Source organism: Hemicordylus capensis, chromosome 2 (genome assembly GCF_027244095.1).
Source record: "Hemicordylus capensis ecotype Gifberg chromosome 2, rHemCap1.1.pri, whole genome shotgun sequence".
Taxonomy (NCBI): Eukaryota; Metazoa; Chordata; class Lepidosauria; order Squamata; family Cordylidae; genus Hemicordylus; species Hemicordylus capensis.
In genome coordinates, this window is record NC_069658.1 from 153,606,664 (window position 1) to 153,631,580 (window position 24,917).

The following is a 24,917-nucleotide window of genomic DNA, read 5'->3' on the forward strand; positions in this document are numbered from 1 at the left end:
GAAGAAGAAGAAGAAGAAGAAGAAGAAGAAGAAGAAGAAGAAGAAGAAGAAGAAGAAGAAGAAGAAGAAGAAGTTGTTATATAGCAAATGTTAACTTATTAAATAAATAATAACATTTGCCACATGCTGCCTTGGCTGAGTATTTGAAAATATGCATCTTTCTTCTCACCTAAGTTGTTCCTTAGTGCAGAGAAGCAGGTTGTGGAGAGATCTTGCTATTGGCAGTTGGATGCAGAGGCGCTCTTACCCCCAGACCTTGGGGAAAATGTCAGGGGGGGCCTCCTGCCAACACCCCTTCCTGCCCTGCCGCTGCCCGGCTGCGCTGAACCTCCAGTGTTTTTCATAATTTTAGCTGCCATGTGCGTAGCCGGGGGTGGGGGGTTGATCTAGCAGGCCTCCCCTCCGTGGCGGTGGGCAGAGCAGCCCTTGAGAACTGCGAGGCACTCCAGCGCACCTGCACAGTGGGAGTAGATCATCACAAGCCCCTGGATGACAGGCCCAGCGGCTGCTCCGCCCATCACCACCACCACCATGGAGGGATGCCTGCTTGGATCACCCCCACCCTCACCAGCCATGCACATGGTGGCTGCAAAAAGGTGGCGAAAAGGGCAAGGAGTGGTGCGGCGGCCAGGGCAGTAGCGTGTGCAGGCAGCGGCGGCAGGAGGACACCCAGGGTTGCACTAAAAATGTCCAAGGGGGGCCTCGTGGCAGCAGGGGGCTTGTGGCAGGGAGTGTGTGCCTCGTGGCGGCGGGGCCCCCTCTGAAGCCCTTCAGGCCTGGGCACCAAAATGGGCACCTAGGTGTGCCCCTGGTTGGATGAAGAGTTGGTAAACTTAACTGGGAGGTGAATTGAAGATCAAGAAGCAGGCTTCTTGGGAATTCAGCACCCTGACAGCAGACAGGGATACCTTGCCATAGGGTTACCCACTAGGGGGATGAAAAGGGAAGGGATAAGAAGCATTAGGTGTACTTAAACAATGCCCAGCAACTAAATTCCAGCAAACAATCCCCAGCAACACTGCCTAGAGATTTCTATATCAGGCAGTATAGAAATTCAATAAACCAATAAACCAATAATAGGTTTGATGTTGCTTTGCAGAAGAGCCGCTTTCTGTTGATTAGGGCAGGAAGAGAATTTCTGCTGTAATACTCTGACGAACCAAAGGAGGGAGAGACAGAGGATGTTGACACACAGACCTCTAACTTATTGTTTTATTGTGTTTTTTATTGTCACAGTTGTAAAATTGCAAGATTGTGCTCAAAAACAAAATAAACAAATGAGTGATTGTTCTGGCAGCAAAAAAGATTGCAGTAATTAAAGCACCTTACTCTCCAGGAAACAGGAACTAAGTAATTCAGGCACTCCCAGCCATGTCCAGTAGACAGGCATAACAAATGAAAGAAAGGGGCAAAAAGAAGCTACTAATTAAGGTCACAGTTGCAGGAAGAAGCAGAATGGAACTTACTTCTGCACAAACCTACAGTAGAATCTTGCCCATGAATATGGTCATTGCAGGAATATTATGGGGAACTTCGCACTATATTAAGTGCAGTATAGAACCACTGTTTTAATTCTGCATCCAGAAAACTGAACAAAAGCAATACCTCAAAAGCCCTAGTATGCAAGCAACCACACAGTCATAAACAAGGGTTGGCATGATGCACAGTCTAATGAAGCTGTAAGATCCCATGCTGCGAAGCTGCAAAATAAGCTCCGATGCTTTTAAAACATGGCAGCTGCAGAAGCAGCATTGCCACATATATCTTCATTCACGACAATGGCGATAAATACTGTAGCGCTGCTTCCACACCTGCCAGGGGGTTAAATTGCCAGGGCTTAACATGCAGCCTTGTTGCAGCCCCACATGGAGCCTTATGGCTCTATTAGACTGTGTGTCATGTCAGCCACTGTCTTTAAAAAGACAAGACACCCGCGGAAATATTCGAATTTAACAATTTGGCAACAACATTGTCTGGGTTCTCCATAATAACGGAAGGAACAAATTCCAGAGGGAATGATTAGTACAGAAGCAATCATAGTTGAGATTTATTTTTTAAAAAATAAATAAATAAATCTGGGGCCTGGGGAAGCACGGCGGGGGGCGACTAAGCCGGTTTGCCCCATCCAAAGGACCGGGCTGCTTCTGGATGGGGGTAGGCCGCAACCACTGCCTGTGCAGTAGCTTAGAATAAGCTTGGGTATTCACATGTTATTGTCAGGAAAACATTGTACTCCCATGTTTCCCCAGGGCTGCTTCCATTTCTTTTGAGAACTCCAAAACCCTGAGTTGTATATTTTTTTTAAGAGAACAAACATTAACAAAATTGAACTAAGCCCAATGAAGGTTTGAGGGGACTCTTGTGCATTTCAGATTCAACTCGCTTCCCTCCAAGGGTAGAGGTTCATGAAATTCATCTCAGATCGTATAAACAAATGCAAACAAGATTATAATGTCCATAGGTTTTCTCCTGTGCAACAGAGACATTGTTATGTGCCCAGCTGCAATGAGCAGTGAGAAGTTTCAGGGGTATAGCACAACCTAGACTCTGGATTCCCTTGGAATTGAGGAGGCTTATCATGTCTTGGTAATGTTTGGTTTATTTACAAATATACGTGTGGTGTTTTTTGTTGATCCATTCCTTGATCCAGGCCAGCTTTTGAATGAGGTTTTAGTGACTTTTATTCCAGACATGGAGTAGGCGGGGCTAACAAACAGCCAGCAGCAAGAGTACTAAAAAGCAGTCTACAGTTGCCTCCCTGTACATAATATCTATTTCAATAAACCATTAATATTCCTGATTCTACTACACTGCCTTGTCCTTGCATAAAGTTGTAAAGTTGTGCCGTCGATTCGGTGTCGACTCCTGGTGACCACAGAGCCATGTGGTTTTCTTTGGTAGAATACAGGAGGGGTTTACCATTGCCTCCTCCCACGCAGTATGAGATGATGCCTTTCAGCATCTTCCTATATCGCTGCTGCCTGATATAGGTGTTTCCCATAGTCTGGGAAACATACCAGCAGGGATTCGAACCCACAACTCTTTCCCTTGGGTTCTATAACAAGCTGAGCATTTGATGAAATTGAAAACAGCAGCACATTACGATATGCACAGTAACAAATTACTCGCCAAAGAGCAAGTTGTGCACCTCTAGCTGCTTCAGTTCTCCTGCCCAGCTTTTCCATTTTTCTAGGCAGAAATCCTAATTGTTTCATTTCTCTTGCCTGCCATTTCTCTTTCACTGACCAAACACAGATGGCTGGGAGGGAGGAGGAGGAGGAGGAGGAGGGATGTGTCACCTCACTCTTTCACATCAGTCCCTCAGATCAGATTATATGACATGCATCTTATGACATATGACTTTGGTTGCTTCCAGGGATGCACTAACATCACATTCTTGAACTTCCCCTGGTCTACCAGCCGCTGATTACCTAACACAGGGATGACCAGCTAGCGAATTACTGCAAACCTACTGCAGTGTGATGCAAGGGGAAGTTTTTGGAACATGTGTTCCACAAGACAGCTTGTCTAACCATCCCCCAGAGTCACAAACAGGCTGAGGAAGAAATGAGAAGTTAGAATCCTCCATTCAAGAGAAGAGAAGAGAAGACTTTGATGAAAGCCAAAAAGAGAGAAATATTCTGCTTAAGCCCAGATCTCCAGAAAGGAGGGAAGGAATAAAAAGCCAGAAACCAGGTAGGCTTCTTTTGTTTATTTCTACCTCTATACAGGATGAGTTCATGTGTCATATTTCTCTCATCTATGCTTACAGTCATAACTTGGGAACCTAACACTGCAAAACCTGGAGTAAATTGCATTGAACTCATTGAGGCTCTTCACATACACACACACACACACACTCCCAGCTTGGGCAGGCCTGCCTGCGATTGGCTGCCAGTGTGAAGTGCTGGGATCAGGGCCGATCCCGGAGCTGCCTACCCCACAACCCCGAGCTTTTAACCCGGGCTTTAACCTGGAGATAGATAGATAGATAGATAGATAGATAGATAGATAGATAGATAGATAGATAGATAGATAGAATTTACGACCCATGGTCAGCTTACAAATCAGCTAGAAATAGTAGAATAAAATAACCTGGATTAAAGAGAGCAAGAGCGCCCTTTACCCCAGGTACGAAGTCGTGTGTGTGCTTGGGCTGCACGCAAATTGCTTCTCCCCAGGTTTTTCTCCCAGCAGTGATTATTTCCAGTCACACAGACCCAGCGGATGAAACCTTGTTAGGGAGAAGTGATCTGAGGAAGTCAAGCACGTGGGAGTGGCTCTGTTCCCCACTCCTGCCCACCCATCTCGTACTTTAGAGGGACCTGAAGCTGACCTGTTTCTCTGACATATAGGTCTGCTGCTGTCACCTCCAGTTTGCCTCTCAGCTCTTGCAGTGAGTGATCATACAACATGGACTTTTATTTCCCAGGACAAGGATTCATCAATGGGAGTCAAAATGAAAGCAAGAGAACCCCAGTCATGAATAGGAACTTAGGTTTTCCCCATTCCTGTTTCTTTGCAATGTGAACTTCAGACATTTGGTAATGTTTATCTCCATAGAGTAAAAAGATGAACCTGCTGATTGGCATCTGTAGATTAAGCTTCTGTAAAAGATGGAAGAGCAGGCTGAGCAATTTTTTCCTCATCAGCTGGCAACCTTAATTTGTAGCCAAAATCTTAGGAAAGATATAACACCCTTCCCCTTCCTTTTCCCTGCCAAATGGAAGTTAATTCTCCATTGGATTACTGTCATTGCATTGCTGTGTCCTTGATATGTTGTTTTGGGAGTAAACATCTGAGCACCAGGATAATGTGGTAGTTAATTGCATGAGCTATTACCTGGGAAGCCTGTGTTTCAAATCTTAGCTGAGTCACTGGAGATCTATGCAGCCATTACATTGTACGTGCGTACAGGTGTTGGTACACATGTACATGTTTTCGTGTGAATGATTGTACATGCACTCAGTTAAAAGTGAGTCTGGGTGCAGGCCCCCCAGATGCAGGATACAGGCAGGAGGTATCCTACAGTACATGCATTAAATATAATGTGTAAGTAACTGTAGGTGCATTCAAATCCTTACATGTGTACACTATACACAGATTATAGATGCATTGAAAAGAGTAGGAACATAGGAAACTGCCATATGCCGAGTCAGAGAAGGAGAACATAAGAAGATAACAGCCCTGCTGGATCAGGCCCAAGGCCCATCTAGTCCAGCATCCTGTTTCACACAGTGGCCCACCAGATGTTGCGGGAAGCCACAGGCAGGAGTTGAGGGCATGCCCTCTCTCCTGCTGTTACTCCCCTGCAACTGGTACTCAGAGGCATCATGGCTGCTGTTGGAGCCATGATGCCTCTGGAACTAGGTGGCCAGATTTGGCTTTTTTAAAGCCAAATTCTGGCTTACGGCCCATTTGACCCATGAGTATACCCCTTAGGTTCTGGCCACCCTGCTCTGGAGGTGGAGGTGGCCTCTATGATGTCTCCCTGCAGTCATCTTTTTTCTAAACTAAATAGCCCCAGGTGTTGTAGCCTTGCCTCATAAGAAAGGTGCTCTAGGCCCCTGATCATCTTGTTTGCCCTCTTCTGCACCTTTTCCAGTTCTATAATGTTCTTTTTCAGGTGACCAGAATTGTACACAGTACATCAGGTGTGGCCACACCATCGTTATGTACAAAGGCATTATAATATTAGCAGTTTTATTTTCAATCCTAATGATCCTTAGCATGGAATTGGCCTTTTTCACAGCTGCCGCACACTGAGTCAACACTTTCATGGAGCAGTCCACCATGACCCCAAGATCCAGCCTTGGGGGTGGGGTGCCTCTGAGTACCAGTTGCAGGGGAGTAGCAGCAGGAGAGAGGGCATGCCCTCAACTCCTGCCTGTGGCTTGCAGCAGCATCTGGTGGGCCACTGTGCGAAACGGGATGCTGGACTAGATGGGCCTTGGGCCTGATCCAGCAGGGCTGTTCTTATGTTCTTATGTTCTTATCCCTCTCCTGGTCAGTCACCGACAGCTCAGATCCCATCAACATATACTTGAAATGGGGGTTTTCATCCCAATGTGCATCCCTTTACACTTGCCAACATTGAACCTCATTTGCCATTTTGTTGCCCACTCACCCAATTTGGAGAGATCCTTTTGGAGCTCCTCACAATCCATTTTGGATTTCACTACCCGAAAGAGTTTGGTATCATCTGCAAATTTGGCCACTTCTCTGCTTACCCCTACTTCTAGATCATTTATGAATAAATTAAAAAGCACCAGTCCTAGTACAGATCCCTGGGGGACCTCACTTCTTACTTTCCTCCATTGTGAAAACTCTCCATTTATACCTACCCTCTGTTTCCTGTCTTTCAACCAGTTAGCAACATAGGCGTAACGATAGGGGGGGCAGGGGGGGCAGGTGCGCCCGGCGCCATCTTTGCAGGTCACGTGGGGGGGCGCCGCCATGACCCCCACCGATCCCAAAAATTTTTAATAATTTTTTTTAAAAAATAAACATTTCTCTGGCTCAGCAGAGCAGTCAAGGGAGCGCGTCGGCGCCCCCTCGGCCCCTCCCCCACGAGCGGTCCCTTCCGTGCAGCGCCTGCGCCCCCCCATTGCTTTGCTGGCCTGGCCTGGCTTGCCGGCGCCTAGTTTCATGCTCACAGACTCCTCCCAGCTCGGCTAGGCTTGCCTTGCCTTCTGCACGTGGCGCGGGGGAGAGCGTTGCTGGGGCTGGGGCTGCAGGAGGACGGCGCACGGATAACAACAACAAGAATTATAGAAAGGATTCGGCGGGTGGAACCAGACCTCGAGTCGGGCGTCATCATTATTAATTAAGCGTGCACTCGGTCGACAAGGTGTGTGAACTTCTCTGTGTCGTGTCTTGCCTTAATTAATCTTATTCTTATGTCAATCCCCGCCCGTTCTGCCACTTCCTTCCTTCCTGCCACATGAACCTCTCCTCTCAGCTTCCCTAGCAAACTTCTCCCATTGCGTCCTCCACCCCTCCCTCCCTTATTCAGTGGTGCTACCTGGCTCATCTCTGAGGAAGTGAGCTTGTTTTGCTGGCTCTCCTCTCTCTACCCCTTCTACTCTCACCCTTAAAAACAACAACACACAAAACAGAAAGGAGACAAAAAATAGCCCGCTACATCGAGAGAAGGAGAGAGAGAGTCAGCTCCAGTTCTCTCGTCCAGGCTCCGATTCGCCCGACTCCAGCCTGAAGAGGCACGTTTCTTAACATGCATTTTCCCCCTTCAAACCTTCTCTCTCCTGCCTGAACTTGGTGCTCACAGCTATGGATCTAACACAACTGCGTGCATCTCGCCTGCATATTCTCCACTCCCCGGCGCTCAGCTGATCCTCATCATCTTCTTTGGGCGAGGGTGGGGGGCAGCGTGTATGTGTGGGGGGGTGTCTTTTCCTGGCTGGGAATTTTTCAAACCTCCTCCTTTTTCAAACTTCTCTGACCTGGACTCCCCCCTCGGAGATTTCTGCATAACCCGATGTCTTTGTGTGTGTGTATGTAATAGGAAATTTGGAAATCCTTTCCCCTTCACTCGGACACCTGTTTCCTCCTTGAACTAGGAAGGGGGAAAACGGGATCAGGCTAGATCTGTCTGTAATACTGGCAATTCCAAGAAAGAAAGTTATTTCTCTTGGGTGGGGGTGCTGCCACTGTTTTTGTTTATCCAATAAGTAATAATAATTTATGGGGTGGTGGAATGCAGCGTTTGTAACGGTGATGATATCTCTGCAAAAGAGTCACTGGGGAAAAATCTGCTTGAGTTGGAACTAACATCCTCTTCTTTCTATGTGTTTAAATGTCTGTAAATATGGCATGGCAAGTATGAATAATCCAAGGACATATATCTGACAGGGGTGCTTTTTTGTTCTGTGGGGGTGGGAAATGGTGTGGGGGGTTTAGAAGAAAATTATCTTGCTGGGAGAAGCTCTTGCTATTCAACTTTTGGTTAAAAAGGCATCTCGTGATAGGTGTTTGGTTCAAGATGCTTCTTTGCTGCTGCTCTTTCCCCTTAATTCAAGTCCGTGTTTAAAGTGTGGGGTTTGTAACATTTTGTTTTTGTTTTAATCATGCCATGGTGGTTGTTTTCTGGCAATTTTCTGTGCAGTAGCCCAAAGTGCCCCAGAGAGGATAGCAGTTGGAATGCTCTTTATAATGTAACAAATGATTAATTATTCTATTGGGCTACGACTTAATTTACAGAGATGTGGAGGCGGGGGTGAGATCCATGTAAGGGTGCCCACTGATGACATCTTCCCACAGGCATCAGTCGTGGGGAAAGGCACTGGAACGGTTGCAACGTACAGTAACCACAATGTTGCAATTGCAATCGGGCTTGTTGCTGAGACAGAGTCTTTCCGGGAAATGTAGTTCTTCTCTTTTCCCTACGCAACACTCGCCCTCCTCCGATTGGTTCTTGTCTTGATGCTGCTTTTAGGAGGCACGCGTTTCCGAGGGTTGCTCCTTCTTTGCTCCTCTTCCTGGTGTAGTTTTTGGAGTGGTGGTTTGCTTTCTTTTCAGTCTTGTTCAAGTATGCTAATCCAGCTTTGCCTCAAACTCCTCTGGTAGGACTTCCTTTCTATGAATGGGGCGAGTATAAGGTAAAATATGCACAATGTTCAGTAATTAAATCTTATATATTCTCTGTATCATTAACTAGCAGGTTTTATTCTATGTCCTTTTAATCTAAAGTAATTGCTGCTGAATTCAGTGAGTTGAGTTAGCTGCCTTGGATACAATTTCATTGTGGGAAGGTTGGACAGAATGAGGTTGAGCCTTACTTCCAAGTAAGTATGCCAAGGATTTGGCTGTAGGAATTATTTTCTCTTTGTCTTGGTTTGATCCTCCTTGCCCTAGAACTGACTGAGAGCAGAGTGTTTCCAAGGCTGTGCAGAGTACTGTTTTTTCATCATTGAGGCAAATGCCCTCATAGCTGACAAGACTGAGGGTGAGGTAGCAAGACTTGGTTCACATAATTGTCTTTGCTACTAAACTGTCTACATGAGATTATGTCCAAGCTCATGAGTAGCCACAATTGGTTGAAGAGCACTAAATCTCTTGACATTTTCTGCAATTGCAGTAGTAATCCTGTACTGCTGCAATTGTTGAAATTCTTGCAGAATATATTGGTGTACGTGGGGTTTGTAGGATATGTACTTGCTGTGGTTGTGTATACTGGGCAGTTCAGTAGAGAAAATCTCTTAAAAGGTAATTATAAAGAGTGCAGATTCCATACAAATGTAAATTTTTTCATCATAAGCTTGATCCCGCACACTAGTTCTCAAACTTCCTGCCTTCAGGCATCTCTCTCCAGATTGAGTGACCTACAGGAGGACCCAGAGCGTGGTGGAAGTTTCTGGGCCACGTGCTCAGTTCACATAGGGCAGTGGTCAGACCTTTTCACCTGCCCTGCCTGAACTGCAGCCCAGCAAGCACTTTCCAGCTGCATTTGTATGTTGTAAGGAAATGGATGCAATTTCTCTTCCCCAATGTATGTCCCTGTAAGTGATTGTGTTTGAATGTGTGAAATATGTGCAAATGACATAATTTAAAAACAGCAACAATGAATCTTTGCGTAGGACTATTCACAAGGGAGTTTATAAACGGATTATTTCATTTAGATAGACAATCTGGCTCAGCAAGAAGAAGCCCCAATTTATTTGATGCTTGTTGATTACATTATCTATTATATTTGTTCTTCTTCCAAGTTCAGGGCAACCTGCATAATCTTCCTGCTTTGTTCTCACAACAACCCTGTCTTGTCAAAACCAACTTGATAGTACAACAAGCCACACCAGGGCTACCAACTTTCCAATAAGGCTCTGTAGTTGTTAGCTGCAGAGGCTTATTGGAAAGTTGGTAGCTCTGGTGTGGCTTGTTGTGCTATCAAGTTGGGTTTGACTCCTGGCACCCACAGAACCCTGTGGTTTTATTTGGTAGAATACAGGAGTGGTTTACCATTGCCTCCTTCCACGTAGTATGAAATGTTGCCTTTCAGCATCTTCAGATATCACTGCTGCCCGATATAGGTGTTTCCATTCGAACCCGCAACCTTTTGCTCCCTAGGCAAGTTACTTCCCTGCTGTGCCATTAGGTGTGGCTTGTATTCCTTGTAAATCTAGGAGTAGGCAGTTGTGGGGTGTGTGTGTGTCTGTGTGTGTGTGTGTGTAGGATCTTGATTATGGAAGTTGGCTTAGTGTCAGGATGGGACAGGGGTCTTGTGTGTGTGCTGCAGTAGTATTTAGGAACATAGGAAGCTGCCATATACTGAGTCAGACCATTGGTCTCTCTAGCTCAGTATTGTCTACCCAGTCTGGCAGCGGCTTCTCCAAGGTTGCAGGCAGGAATCTCTGTCAGCCCTATCTTGGAGATGCTGCCATGGAGGGAACTTGGGACCTAGATGCTCTTCCCAGAGTGGCTCCATCTCCTGAGGGGAATATCTTCCAGTGCTCACACTTCTAGTCTCCCATTCAAATGCAAACCAGGGTGGACCCTGCTTAGCTAAGGGGGCGGCGGGGGGGGCGCAATTTCAGTGCTTGCTCCGGGCGCCGTTTTCCCTAGTTACGCCTCTGGTTAGCAATCCACACATGTACTTGTCCCCTTATCCCATGACCGCTAAGTTTCCTCAGGAGTCTTTGATGAGGAACTTTGTCGAAAGCTTTTTGGAAGTCCAGGTATGCTATGTCAACCAGATCACCTTTATCCACACACTTGTTGACACTCTCAAAGAACTCCAAAAGGTCTGTGAGGCAAGATTTTACCTCTCCAAGCAGGGCCTGATCTTCTATGTGTTTTACAATTTTATCTTTGAGGATGCTTTCCATCAATTTGCCTGGAATAGACATTAAGCTAACCGGCCTGTAATTTTCTGGATCACCCCTGGATCCGTTTTTGGAAATGGAGAAAATGGAGTTGTTGCTAAATAAGCCTTTAGTTAAATCTACATAAGATTTCCTTGTGTGTATGAGGAAAGCAGCTATAAAACAGTACACAGCCTGGGACTGCTTCTGGACCCAGGCCTCTCTCTGATCTCTCAGGCTGAGGCAGAGGTGCTTTCTATAAGCTTCGGCTGATAGTCCAGCTGTGTCAAACTGCCTCAGAAGAGTTGTACATATGCTGGGAACCTCCAGACTTGACTACTGCAATGTGCTCTGTACCCTTTGATACAGAATGCCGGGGTGCCTTTGTACATAGTCTGGAAATTGCAATTGGTGCAGAATGTGGCAGCCAGGCTGGCCTCTGGGTCATCTCAAAGCGACCGCATTACTCCTATATTAAAAGAACAACACTGGCTACCAATACATTACTTGGTGTAATACAAGGTGCTGGTTAGAAGCTATAAAGCCCTAAACAATTTTGGTCCAGGGTATTTAAGAGAACGTCTTCTTGACTATGAGCCCCTTTGTCCATTGAGATAATCCGGAGAGGTCTGTCTGCAGCTGCCAGCAGTTCGACTGGCGGCTGTTCAGGGACGGGCCTTCTCTGTTGCCGCCCCAAGACTCTGGAATGCATTCCGTGCTGAAAAAAAAGGGCCTCCCCATCTCTGACAGCTTTAAAGAAGTCTCTAAAGATACATTTATTCACCACACTTGTTGGGGGCAATGTACTAATATAAAATAATCCCAGTAGTAATTGGCGCCCTGGGTGCAGTTCCAAAAGACCTTGAAGAGCACCTCAACACCATAGAGGCCACAGGAATCAACATCAGCCAATTACAAAAAGCAGCTTTACTGGGAACAGCCTAAATTCTGCGACGATATCTATAACAACAGCAACAACATTGACAATAAAATTCAGCCATCCCAGGTCCTTGGGAAGGACTCGATGTCTGAATAAAACAAACCAGTCAATAACACCTGTCTGACTGTGTAAATAAATAAATAATGATATAAAAAAGCAGCCAGGAGTCCCACCCCTTCCTGGAGCTCAGGCTGACCCTGATCCAAAGTAGGTGCCTGAGCTGTCTACCCCCTCCTGAACAGGCCCATTAGAAGAGAGCCCTGATCAGCCAGGCACACACTTCACTTCTGGTGTTAGGGTTCAGTCCTGGTGTGGCTTCGCTTCTGCTCCTGGAGTTCCAAGGGCAATGGAGGGGATTCTGGGGACAGGACAGGAGCCTCACTAGGGAGCACTGGATCCCCAAAGCTCCAGAGCTTCTCCAAGGGGGTGACTGCAGGAGAGGTAACAAGCTCTGGCTGCTCAGGGTAACTCAGATTTAGAGGGCTTCCCTTGGGTCTGGGGATCTGATCTGGGTTGTACTCCTCCTCCTCCTCCTCCTCCTCCTCCTCTCCACAGCCCCTGGGGTGCCCCCAATCCTCTTTACTCTGTCTCGGGTAGTGTGATCCCCCCCCCGCAGAGCATTATGATGCTTAATTTGCGGGGGGGGGGGGCGGCTCCCAAGGCCTTTAGGTCCAAGCTCCCAAATTACCTAGGTGCACGTCTGGCTAAGAAAACTGCCTGGGGGAAGTGGCTTTGCATAGGGATGAGAAAGAAAGTAAAACAAAACCAATAGAATGCTGGAGGGGGTTGGGGGGAGGGAGGGAGGGAGAGGTGCTGCCACGCCCCCTTTCAGCCAGTCAACCAGATGTGTAGTATTGGCTGAAGGGGATCAGAGAGGGTGATCCATCCTGCCTTGATATGCTGCACTCAGTTTTTTTCTCTCTTAACTGAGGGTATTTACAATTCAGATTCAACCAGAGCTGACGATATACTTAAGGATTTCAATCTGCAAACAAAGAGGAATCATTCTAGGTCTTCTGTGACTGTCCTGCACGGTAATATGAATTGGAGCCTTGTGATTCCACTTCTGGTCATCTTAACTATTAAGCTGACAGGAACTTCTCTGTTTCTAGTATACTGTGAGTATCATTCTGATTTAATTTAATGGGGGTGGGGGGAGCAATGCAACCTAATGATTTAGAAGCAGTCTAACTTAACAGCGACTTTCATGTTGCACATCTCTTGTTGCATATCCATTGTCTGCATTTCAGTTGTGGCAATTCCTTCTGCAACTGGAGTACTGACCTGGTTACAGTTTGCTAAGAGTTTATTTTCTTTTTAACCTACTTTCTGAAAGGAAGAAGGCTTATGAGATCATCATGTCCATGTGTGTTTCTGCACCCCCTCACACACCCAATTATATGTGTGTTTGTGTCTGATACAAGCAAAATTTACAGTACATGGGAGGAGCTCTAGGGGATCCTGAAGGGAATATTTGAAACTTTTGAAACAAAAATGAAACTTTTTGGGAAAGATTCTAGGGGATCTTCTTGGAAGGGTTGTTTGGTGGTTTTTGTTTTTGTTTTTGGTGATCCACCATCTTGAAACAAGATGGCAGCAACTCAGACTAGAAACACCATCCCTTTACATCTCATGTCTTTAGAATCCAAATTACAATATATGGGGAGATCCTGGCAAGGGTATTTTTTATGGCAATCCACCATCTTGAAACAAGATGGCAACCACTGAACTAATAAGCACCACTGCCTTAGAACTTGTGTGTTTACACTTCAATACAGATCTGACTTCAGTGTTAAAAGAAGAGGAAAGAAGGTCTGCTCATTCTGCTTAGACCTACTTGTTTATTATTACAAATTTTAGTTTTGATATTTTTAACAATTTATGGTGCTACTATTGCGCTGTTCAGCATACAGTAATTTAGTGGGAGCATCTAATGGCAGGCAGTGCGGACTGAACTTGCCCAGGGCAGCACCAGCCTGGTAACTAGAGATTTCCCAGTGATGTGCATACCTATTTCTTTTGCCCCATTGTGGTCTGGCCAAACAGGTTTCTGAAACAGTACAAAAACCTGCAACACCTGCTTGAACACTGGTAAAAGTAGGATGAGTATACATAACAGGAGTGGTAATCCCTCTTTCTAATTGCTTTCAGTGTTCTGGAAAATAAATCATTTGTTTTCAGACGTCATATAGTGTGAAGAAATGGTGACAAGATTTGTCCATTATCTCTGACATTTCTTCCTGTTTGAACTTCCTTTATTTTATTTACAGTATTTACTTACATTTATATACTGCTCTTCCTCCAAGGAGCCCAGAGTGGTGTACATAGTTATGTATATCTTTACAACAACCCTGTGAGGTAGGTTAGGCTGAGAGATAAGTGGATGGCCCATGGCTGAATGGGGATTTGAAATCGGATCTTCTCGGCCCTAGTCCACCACTCTATGCTGGCTTAGTAGTTAGAGTGGTGGACTAGGACAGGGTTATCTGTAAACTAGAGTCACTTCCTTATTCTTCAAAGAGAGAAAACACTTTCTCAATCTCAGGGGGTGTAAGGAGACACAGATGACGGGGAGTGAGGGGGAAGCAAAGGTGGTGTCTCAAGAACATGAACCCATTAAACTTGCTCAACAAAGCCATGCCTGCAATGCCTGCACAGCTCCCAGATGACAACTAGATATGGTATCAGGAGAGCTGTGGTATAGTCGGCTGTTTTTAGAAAGTTTAATAACTGCTGGGGTGGACAAACCCGATGAGGGTTCTTGAGGGGACTGAAAACTGGTATGAAATGACTGAAAAGTGGCATTTTAATTTTTGTTTTGTTTTTACATTTAAAACATTTACATGTTTAGGATATACATTTACATTTCTATCTGCACTTCCTCCAAGGAAAGGTGATAGTATTCCACTGAGAATAGATAACATGAACTAACGGCCATGTGGATAAGACATCAAATGTTATAAGATTTTGGAAGCCATATTAACCAGGATAACGTACCTGGTTTCAGATGACAGGCACCATTTTGCGAACCACAATTATTCTTCCATAGTAGTTAGGCCACTGAAAAAGTCTCCGTGGAGGCCGAAACACATATGGCTATATTGGATGCAGAAGGATACTTCTCTAGACCTACAGTTGACTCCAGTGTCCTACAGGATTTACCATTTGCGCATTTACATCTTTCAGAGTTAATTGGAATTTTCACCCACCCATACTGGATATTTAGAAACTTAGGACGACATCCTATGGGCATAGTATGGGCATAGTCATAGTATTCTTGGTGTGCTCATTTTAGAGACTTTAGTAGTGAGGTTGATTTCAAATGTTCACTCAATCGGTATTTCTTCAGTATTTTTGATATGGATATTCATTCTCTTTTATAGACTTTTTATATTGATATTTTAACTGATATTCTATATTAAATATTTTATCCATATTAATTCTTCACTTACTGGTGTTCCGAGACGCTTTACACTCGTACTACCTAGAAGCTTTTAAAGATCCATGCCTACTTGTACATCATAACTTCCCAGACCACTATATCGTGGTGAGTTCTTCTTAGGTCTATGTGTATCCGAACAAACCACCCAGTGAGGTTAGTTAGATTTCCAGCACCAGCAACATTCTAAAGCAGGTTACGGACAGGAAATTGCAGACATTTGAGCATCTAGTGATAGCTCATGAGGCATTTTGCTGGAGGGTCGCTACTAGCTACCTACCACCACCTGTCACTGTGTGGAGAAGAGCACCCCTACAAGAAGTTGTTGTAAGGTGGCAGAGGACTGCTAGCTCATCACTGTACACAGCTGCTGAGTAGCTGGCCCTGCACCCATATAACACTGCCTTAGACCAAGTCAGACCCTTAGTCTCTCTAGTTCCATGTTGTCTACACTGGCCGGCGTGGCTTGCCAGAGTTTCAGAAAGGAGTCTTTCCCCCAGTCCTATCAGGGAATGCTATAGGGATTAAACCTGGGGCCTCCTGCATGCAAAGCAGGGCGTTCTACTGCTGAACAGGGGCGTAGCTATGATTGAACAAAAGTGTTCAAAACACGGGCCCCCAGCTCCTGAGGGCCCTCCAGCTCCATCCCTCCCTATTTTCTTCATTGTCTCCCTCACTCTGGGGGGCCGCCCGAGAGAGGGATGAACACAGGCCCCCTCTCCCCTTGCTACGCCCCTGCTGCTGAACGTCAGTCCCACCCAGCACAGACCCCTGATGTCATGGCCCATGCCTCCACTGTACCACTCCCCGCTTCTAAATGAGCAGCCCCCATGCCTCTCCCTCTCCGTGTCCTTCAGTCAAGGTCCTGCATTGCCCTACTAATTGCACAAAAGCAATCCCTCTAGGAATCTGGTCACCCTCCAGCACACTGCTGGGCAGACTGCTTCTGTGAACATCAAAAGGCTGCTTCGCAGATTAGTTTGGTGAGATGTACACCTAATTGTTTCAGGTGTATATTTAGCAGTTTTAAGGGCTGATGGCATAAGTATTTGCAAACACATGTATCATTTCCATAAGCCCGGTTCACACAACAAATGTGTATGGAGGAGGGAGGGGGACAGGATCGCACCACATGGCTGACAGCCTTCAACCTCCATACATTAATCTGGAGGTCTAAAGAGAGTCCCGGAATGCAAGGAGGTAGGAGTGGGGCTAGTCATGATTCCACTCTCCCCACATGTTCATTCTGCCTACTTTTTTTTTGGTGAGAATTACTATCTTATTCTTGCTCCTGGTATACTCAAGTCTCAGAAGACCTGAGGGCATTGTTGTCTTTGGAGCAGGTCTAGGGCTGAGCCCCACACTACCCATTTTCCATCTGAGGTGTTTCTTCTAACATATTCAGGATCTTCTGTGTTCAGTTTCACAGATCTTCCCTGCTCCTGCTTTCCAAGAACCCAACAGCTCCACCCCAGATGGGAGAAAAGGTGGGTTAGCAACAAAAGCAAGCCAAGGACTTGAGAGTTCTGTTCCTCTCTGCAAGTTAAAAGCAACTGCCACCTGTTTCTCCTGTCTTCTACAGAATGCTCAAGAAGTTGGATACTGTTTGAGGGCAAATGCTATTTTTTTTCTACTTTCGAAAAAACATGGGATGCCAGCAAAAAGGACTGTGCTCAATCAAATTCTCGTCTCGCCATTGTCAAGAGCAAAGCGGAACTGGTGAGAAGTGGGATTTGTTTCATAAGCAAAGTATTCTGTGTGAAAAATAAACCATCGAGGCCATGACTAATGTGCTCTCACTAGAGCACAGCACATATGCTAGCCTTTGAGAGATCCGAAGGCAGCAGGGTGATAACGTAAGAGCAGCTCTGCTGAGTTAGACCAGGGCCCCCAGAATTCCTTCTTCAACAGTGGCAAGCCAGATGCTTCCAAGAAGCAGAGGGGTGAAGGCAACAGCCCTCCCCTGTTTACCCTCTGTAACTAATTCTACAGAAAAGTGGCTGGCATACCGTACAGTGCATCGCCCATCAAAGAGGCACAGGCCGTCCTCATTGGCAGTGAAGGAAGAGAAAGCTTCATGCACACTCAGCTGTGCATATTTGCTACTACACTGTTGCTGCCATTATTCCCAATGGTGGTAATGTCGTCACTGCAATGATTACACACCGCTGAGTGTGCATAGAGACTTCCCTGCCTCCGCTGCCAGCAAGGACAGGCTCTTGGCAGGCTCACAAGCTGTGCACACGCATCCCTCTTTGACTGACAGTGTGCTGCATGGTATGTCAGCTGTGGCCTCTGAACATGGAGGTTCCGTTTAGCTCTCATGGCTAATAACCAGGGATAGGCATATCTTTTGTGAATTAGTCTAAGTATACATGTCTAATTCTGGTATAAAGCCTACTAAGCTGAGGCCATTGCCATGTTGTGTGATTGAGAATACAATACAAGCACAGTAATGATCAGCACAAGAATAAGAAGCACAATAGGGGACTACGGGCAAGCTGGACATGGAAAACAAATAGGCTGCATAAACACATCTGACCGTTCTAATGCCCTTTAATTCTGCCTATCCAGTTTTTGGTGAATATTCAGCAAATGTTAAGAGTATTTTGAGATTAATTGGTAAATATTCAACATAATTTGCCAAGGAGAATTTTAGGGACACTGTTTGGAATCAAATCCATTTCAGCTGTCCTGGGAAGTTATAATTTTCAATAAAGTTGCCTACTGGAAGTATTTTCTATTCAAAATTATTATAATCTCTGCTTCATGGCCTTGTATTGATTTTATATGCAGATGCTTATCTGTTGTTCTCCCTTCAAAACAATTGACATAAAATATGCAGCCTAGAGAGAGCCATATTAGTCTGTTGTAGGCTAGCAAAAGCAACCCAAAGTCCTTCAAGACTAGCTAATTGATGATGGCCTAAGGTTTTGTGGTCTAACTTCAGTTGGCTGGTAATATATGAGTACAGAGAAAACAGGCTTACATAGGGGGCCCTTACCTCCTTCCTTTTCCCAAAATGTTGCTTGAGAAAAGAATCTCTGCACTGCTTCCACACTGTATTTCCATACAGGACCGGGTTACCTGGGAGAGCGCCTTCTTCTACATGATCCCCACCATACATTAAGGTCCTCAAGAGAGGTCTGTCTCCAGATTCTGCCAGCTTGTCTGGCAGGCCTTCTCTATAGTCGTTCCTGGGCTGTGGAATATGTTCCCTATAGACATTTGTGAATTTAATGGTTATTCAGCCTTTCAAAGAGCCCATAAAATGCATTTTTTTAGCCTGGCTTTTAGTAATTGTTGAATTTTTAAAAATTGTTTTAAATTGTTTTAATAGCTGTTTTGTTTTGTTTCTATTATATTTATTTGTGTGAACTGCCCAGAGCCTTTGGAGTCAGGAGGTATATAAATTAAAGAGCTTGGGTTTCACTGCATTTTGTACTCTCCAAATGTATCCTATCCAGATGTTCCTCCAGACCAGAACTCAGCATGAAAATTATTTCATTGGCTTGACCCAGAGTGGCTCCGTTGGGGGATGGAAGTGGATTGACAACACAGAGCTTAACCCTGACATGTAAGTTCAGTATCATTCTGATCACTGATAACATATATAGGGTGATATGAGGAGAGGGCAAGCCATTAACTCAAGACTGGCCTACACTACTTGACATGACTGTTGTAAGGATCACTGTGAAGCACAAAAAGGGGCTCACATGATCAAGAGTAATCAGGTGTTTGACAGCATACCCAATGCAGCTGTAGCTCACCCAACAGAGGACTGGCAAAGCTGGAGAGGAAGACTCAATAGACTGCTTCTGTGGATGGCTTCCATATTTTTAAAATTTTTATTTACCACTCCCAGAGGTTTCATGTAGATGTTAAACAGCATGGGGGACAGAACAGATCCCTGTGTTACCCCATAGGCCAAAGGCCAGTGGGTGGAACAGGCATTACCCAGCACCACCTTTGAGTTAAGCTGAGTTGTATGCCAACGATGCTCAAGCCATCTACCAACCTGCTTCATTGTCCACAACTCACCTGTGTACCAGGGAGTCGCTTGGGCTCGGTGGGTCAGGAGAGGACACCCAGGTGCAACCGTGTCAAATTATTATAAAAATAATATTTTTTTATTCATTATTACATTTTCAATACTACATAAATGCTTAGTCTCCTGGCAGCGCATGGAGCTGCACACAAAACAGGGACACAATCAGACCTTTTACTAACAGTAGCATTTACTGTATTATTATTATTGTTTGTTTGCTTGCTTAGTATATTTGTGTACCACCCCAATCTTGCATCTCTGGGTGGCTTACAACAAATACAACATAATTAAAGCTGCAATTAAAATATTAGAAGACTTTAAAACAAATTCACATTAAAATCTAGTTAAAAGCTTGAGTGAAGAAATATGTCTTAAGTATCATCTTAAAAACTGTCAGAGTTGGGGAGGCTCTCACTTCAGCAGGGAACGCATTTCAAAGCCTCAGGACTCCAGCAGCAGAGAAGGCCCGTCCCTCAGCAGCCACCAGAATAGCCAGTGGCAATTGCAGGCAGACCTCCCCAGATGATCTCAATAGGCCGTGGCGGGGTGGGGGCTCATAACAAAGAAGGATTACTCTCTTAATTTTCACAAGATTATCCCTTTATCTTATCCCTTTATTTTCTTATCCCTTTATCTTCGCAACACCCCTGTGAGGTAGGTTAGGCTGAGAGTGAGTGACAGGATACAAGTTGTGGGGCCTGCACAAGACAGTGCAGTCTAGATTCCTCAAGTCACCAGCTTGGGTAGCTGTGTGGGCCTAGAGGTAGCACGTGGAAGCAAGTGTGGGAGCATCCTCCATAACTATAACTAGCCTCCATAACTATAATATACCCCCATAACATAATATAGCCTCCATAACTAACTCCATAAAGAGAGCCAGTGTGGTGTAGTAGTTAGAGTGCTGGACTAGGACTGGGGAGACCCGAGTTCAAATCCCCATTCAGCCATGAGACTTGCTGGGTGACGCTGGGCCAGTCACTTCTCTCTCAGCCTAACCTACTTCACAGGGTTGTTGTGAAAGAGAAACTTAAGTATGTAGTACACCACTCTGGGCTCCTTGGAGGAAGAGTGGGATATAAATGTAATAATTAACAACAACAACAACTATTGCTGACCCACTGCTGCATTGCTCCCTTGTTTGTTTGTTTTTCAATCAATCAATCATATTTGTAAACCACCTGATATGTACATCTCTAAGCAGTGTACAAAATTTAAAATATTTTAAAATCACAGATTAAAATACATGAAATAATAAAAACAGTAGCATAAAAACAGAAACACAATAAAAACAGTAGCATAACACAATTTTTTAAAAAACAAATTATAAAAAATAATTCTAATTAAAAGCCTGCAAGAACAGGTGAAGGTCTTCCTGAAAACAAACAGAGAAGGAGATGATCTTATTTCACGAGGAAGCATATTCCAAAGCCCTGAGGCAGCCACAGAGAAAGCCCAGACCTGGGTTGCCACCAAACAAGCTGGTGGCAACTGTAACCAGACCTCTCCAGAGGATCATAAAAGGTGGCAGGGTTTATGACAAAGGAGGTACTCTCTTAAACAGCCTGGACCCAAGCCATTAAGGCCTTTATAGGTGATAAACAGCACTTCGCATTTCACCCGGAAACATTCACAGCCTGTGCAGTTCTTTTAAAGCCAGTGTTATGTGGTCCCTTCATGTTTTCCCAGAGATCAATCTGGCTGCCACATTCTGTACCAATTGTAGTTTCCGGACTACGTACAAAGGCAGCTCCAAATAGAGTGCATTGCAGTAGTCAAGCCTGGAGGTCACCAGCATATGTACCACTGTTTTAAGGTCATTCACCTCTAGAAATGGACATAGCTGACGTATCGGCCAAAGCTGATAAAAAGCACTCCTGGCCACTGCCTCAACCTAAGAAACCAGGGAAAGAGTTGAGTCCAGGAGCACTCCCAATCTACATACCTGATCTTTCAAGGGGAGTGTAACCCCATCCAGAACAGGCAGATCTAAACCATCTTTGGGGTCCCAACCCCCAACAGTCAGTACCTCCATCTTATTTGGATTCAACTTCAGTTTGTTATCCCTCATCCAGCCCATTACTGCCTCCAGGCAGGAATTTATGGAAGATATGCCATTTCCTGATGAGGTCGACATGGAGAAGTAGATCTGGGTGTCATCAGCATATTGATAAACCCTACACCATACCTCCTGATGATCTCTCCCTGTGGTTTCATGTAGATGTTAAAGAGCATTGGAGACAGTATGGAGTCTTGTGGAACTCCACACTTTAGTTATCGCTTAGCCAAACAACAGTCTCCAAACAACACTGTCTGGAATCTGCCAGTGAGGTAGGAGTGGAACCACTGTAAACAGTGCCACCTGATCCCACCTCCCTCAGATGGTCCAGAAGGATACCGTGGTCGATGGTATTGAAAGCTGCAGAGAGATCCAAAAGGATCCACAGAGTCACACTCTCTGTGTTGAGAGCCAGTTGGAGATCATGCATCAGGCTGACGAAGGCAGTCTCGACCTCATAGCCCACCCGAAAGACAGTTTGAAATAGGACTAGATAGTCTGCATCATTCAAAACTGCCTAGAGCTGAAAGGCTAGGCTACCGCCTGCTCAATCAACTTGCCCAACCATGGAAGATAGGCATGTGCACGGACCGGTTCGGAGGCCATTCTAAAGGCCTCCAGACCGGTCTGGACACGGGGTGGTTTTGGTTCGGGTGGGGGGTTCTAAAAAGAATAGGGGGGGCTTTACTCACCCCTTCAAGAATTCTGAACGTATATATTCGAGTAAGCGGGCGGCATACCTCCCTGCCGCCCGCTTCACTCCCCCTCCTCCGGCGGCGCGCGTTTCTCCTTAAATTTCTGGGTTCAATTGCAATCGGGCGGCAGGGTAGCTCCCAGTCCCTGCCGCCCGGCTCTTCCATACCCCCGTGTCTCGGCTGGCGGCCGCCCCCTGCTTAATCACAGGACCCCTGCCACCCCTTCCCTTCCAATACACAGGCGGCCGGCAGGAGAGCTCTCCTGCCGACCCCGTCCCCTTCCCCGGCTCGGCTGCAAATGGCTTCTAGGAAGCCTTTTGCGCGCCTGTGCAAAAGGCTTCCTAGAAGCCATTTGCAGCCGAGCCGGGGAAGCGAGCGGACGGCAGGGAGTTCTCCCGCCGCCCGCTCGCTGAAGTTAACGTTAACTTCAGCGAGCGGGCGGCGGGAGAACTCCCTGCTGTCCGCTCGCTTCCCCGGCTCGGCTGCAAATGGCTTCTAGGAAGCCTTTTGCGCAGGCGCGCAAAAGGCTTCCTAGAAGCCATTTGCAGCCGAGCTGGGGAAGGGGACGGGGTCGGCAGGAGAGCTCTCCTGCCGGCCGCCTGTGTATTGGAAGGGAAGGGGTGGCAGGGGTCCTGTGATTAAGCAGGGGGCGGCCGCCAGCCGAGACACGGGGGTATGGAAGAGCCGGGCGGCAGGGACTGGGAGCTACCCTGCCGCCCGATTGCAATTGAACCCAGAAATTTAAGGAGAAACGCGCGCCGCCGGAGGAGGGGGAGTGAAGCGGGCGGCAGGGAGGTATGCCGCCCGCTTACTCGAATATATACGTTCAGAATTCTTGAAGGGGTGAGTAAAGCCCCCACACACACTCTTTTGGAACCCCCCACCCAGTGCCGGACCGCAGCTCCGCGGTTCTGTGCACACCCCTAATGGAAGATTAGAAACAGGTCTGTAATTAGCTAACTCCGATGGATCCAGCCAGCTTTCTTCAAAAGAGGTCTAATAATAGCCTCCTTAAGATAGGGAGGCATCAGATAAGCATTTATAATATTTGCCAGACCCTCTTTGATAAAATAATTATCAGATGAAATAAGCCAAGTCGGACAAGGGTCAAGAGAACAGGTTGTAGGATGCAAACTCCGAAGCAGTTTGTCCACTTCCTCAGGGGTCACAAATGAAAATGATCCCATCTAACCCCATGAGATGAGTTGCTGGACACCTCCACAGTAGACCCTGCAGTAACTGTGGAATCCAGCTCGGCCCGTGTCGGAGACATTTTATCCACAAAAAAGTCATTAAAACATCACAGCGAGTAACCGATGGTTCCAAGTTTAAATTTAAGGGAGAGGGGGTACATAGTAGCCCCCTCACATCCCTAGACAATTCAGCTGGACGTGGAGAGCCAGCGTGGTGTAGTGGGTAGAGTGCTAGACTAGGACCAGGGAGACCCAAGTTCAGATCCCCATTCAGCCATGATACTTGCTGAGTGACTCTGGGCCAGTCACTTCTCTCTCAGCCTAACCTACTTCACAGGGTTGTTGTAAAGAGAAACTTAAGTATGCAGTGCACCGCTCTGGCCTCCTTGGAGGAAGAACAGGATATAAAATGTTGTTGTTGTTGTTATCAGTGGAGGCAATGTGGGCAGAAAAGACAAATTCACATGAATTTGAACCCAGGGCTAAGCAACTGCCCATAATGGCCATAAGTCTGTTGTAAAAGTTCATGTGATTCCTTTTTACTGGGTTTCTCTCCACAGATTTAATATTCCATATAAAGGCTTTCCCTGTGCTGTGGTTGGATTATCTTCCACTGGCACCGCGTCTTGCTCTGTTCCACATCGCTGGATTTGTGAGATGAACACATAAGGAGCATCCCCTATATAGAGAAGATGCTCAGCTATCTGGGAGGTCTGGATTCTTTGTTTGACTGAGTAAAGAACTAGAACCCTGATCCAGCTGTCGTCGCACACAACCAATGGCCCTGGAGAAGGATGGTTCTTTTCACTCATGCTGAAAGAGGGCGTCCCACTACTTCACTGAGCATCTCTCCAAAGATACAGAAAGCCTTCATTCAGGAAACAAGAAGAGACTTCTGCCCTGACATAGAATCTATATACTACTTGCAATGCATTGCATATATGAAGAAGCTGAAGTGAAAATAAAGAATAGAATTGTCTTTAGCACCTTTGGAGATGCACCGCCTTGTGTTTATGGTCTGAGATTGTTAGTGCTCTCTCGGCAGGCAAGTCTGCCATATTTCTACATGGGGTGCAACTGGATCATTCAGTCACTCCTGCTGCCCCTGTCAGAGGAGGCTGCCTGTTGTGGCACTGCCTGAGTAACTTCTATGGGTTTCTACTCTTCTAATCAGGAAGTACACCAGAACAGGAGCTCATCTCTAAATACACAGGGTAGGTTCGGGAGGGGGGGGGCGGCAGAGAATTCCTACTTTTTCACACTATAAAAAGTGAACCTTTGTAGAGAAGGAGAGTGAAATATGTCATCCATTATAGTTCAGAAAACAGCTTCCACAGGTTTAGGAAACACTACTCTAGCTCATTATACTCTCAACAGAATCATTGAAATGCAGTGGAATTTTAATATCTATATAATTAATTTTTTTAGCCGGCATGTGTGTCCAGGATTTGGCAGCGGAACTCTTGCGACACACTGCGAGAGTTCCGGCGAGAGGCCCGGTCGAGTGAGGAGGGAGTAGGAGAGGGGGAAGAAAGTGGCTGCGGCGGTGGTGGGCAGAGGGGTGGGGGAGAGAAAAGCAGCTGGGATGGGGACAGCTGTGGCAGCAGGCAGGCAGGGGAAGAAAAGCAGTGGTGGCGAGCGGTGAGCGGGCAGAGAAAAGCGGTATTGGGTGGGCGGAGGGGGGGAGAAAAGCTGAGGCAGATGGGTGGGGGGAGAGAAAAGTGGCGGC

The 24,917-nt window shown here is 46.1% G+C and overlaps 1 protein-coding gene across 2 annotated transcripts; it reads left to right on the forward strand.

The window, feature by feature from the left end:
- Positions 1–3,372: 3,372 nt before the first annotated feature.
- On the forward strand, positions 3,373–24,171 carry LOC128344323 (C-type lectin domain family 5 member A-like). Of its 2 annotated transcripts, none has more exons than XM_053294238.1 (6): positions 3,373–3,696; positions 12,705–12,875; positions 16,618–16,683; positions 16,779–16,915; positions 18,664–18,773; positions 23,749–24,171. In XM_053294238.1, the coding sequence occupies exons 2-6, from the start codon at positions 12,797–12,799 to the stop codon at positions 23,855–23,857; spliced, it is 501 nt and encodes a 166-aa protein (XP_053150213.1). In that variant the 5' UTR covers positions 3,373–3,696; positions 12,705–12,796; the 3' UTR covers positions 23,858–24,171. The 2 variants fall into 2 exon arrangements, with proteins under 2 accessions (XP_053150213.1, XP_053150214.1); XM_053294239.1 differs by lacking the exon at positions 3,373–3,696 and adding an exon at positions 8,328–8,618.
- The last annotated feature ends 746 nt before the right edge of the window (positions 24,172–24,917 follow it).

Coding starts and splice junctions, on each gene's coding strand:
- LOC128344323 (XM_053294238.1), top strand. CDS start 12,797: ATGAATTGGAGCCTTGTGATTCCACTTCTGGTCATCTTAACTATTAAG. Junction 16,684..16,778: donor CACCCCAGATGGGAGAAAAG/GTGGGTTAGCAA, acceptor TGTCTTCTACAG/AATGCTCAAGAAGTTGGATA. Junction 16,916..18,663: donor TCAAGAGCAAAGCGGAACTG/GTGAGAAGTGGG, acceptor TATCCTATCCAG/ATGTTCCTCCAGACCAGAAC.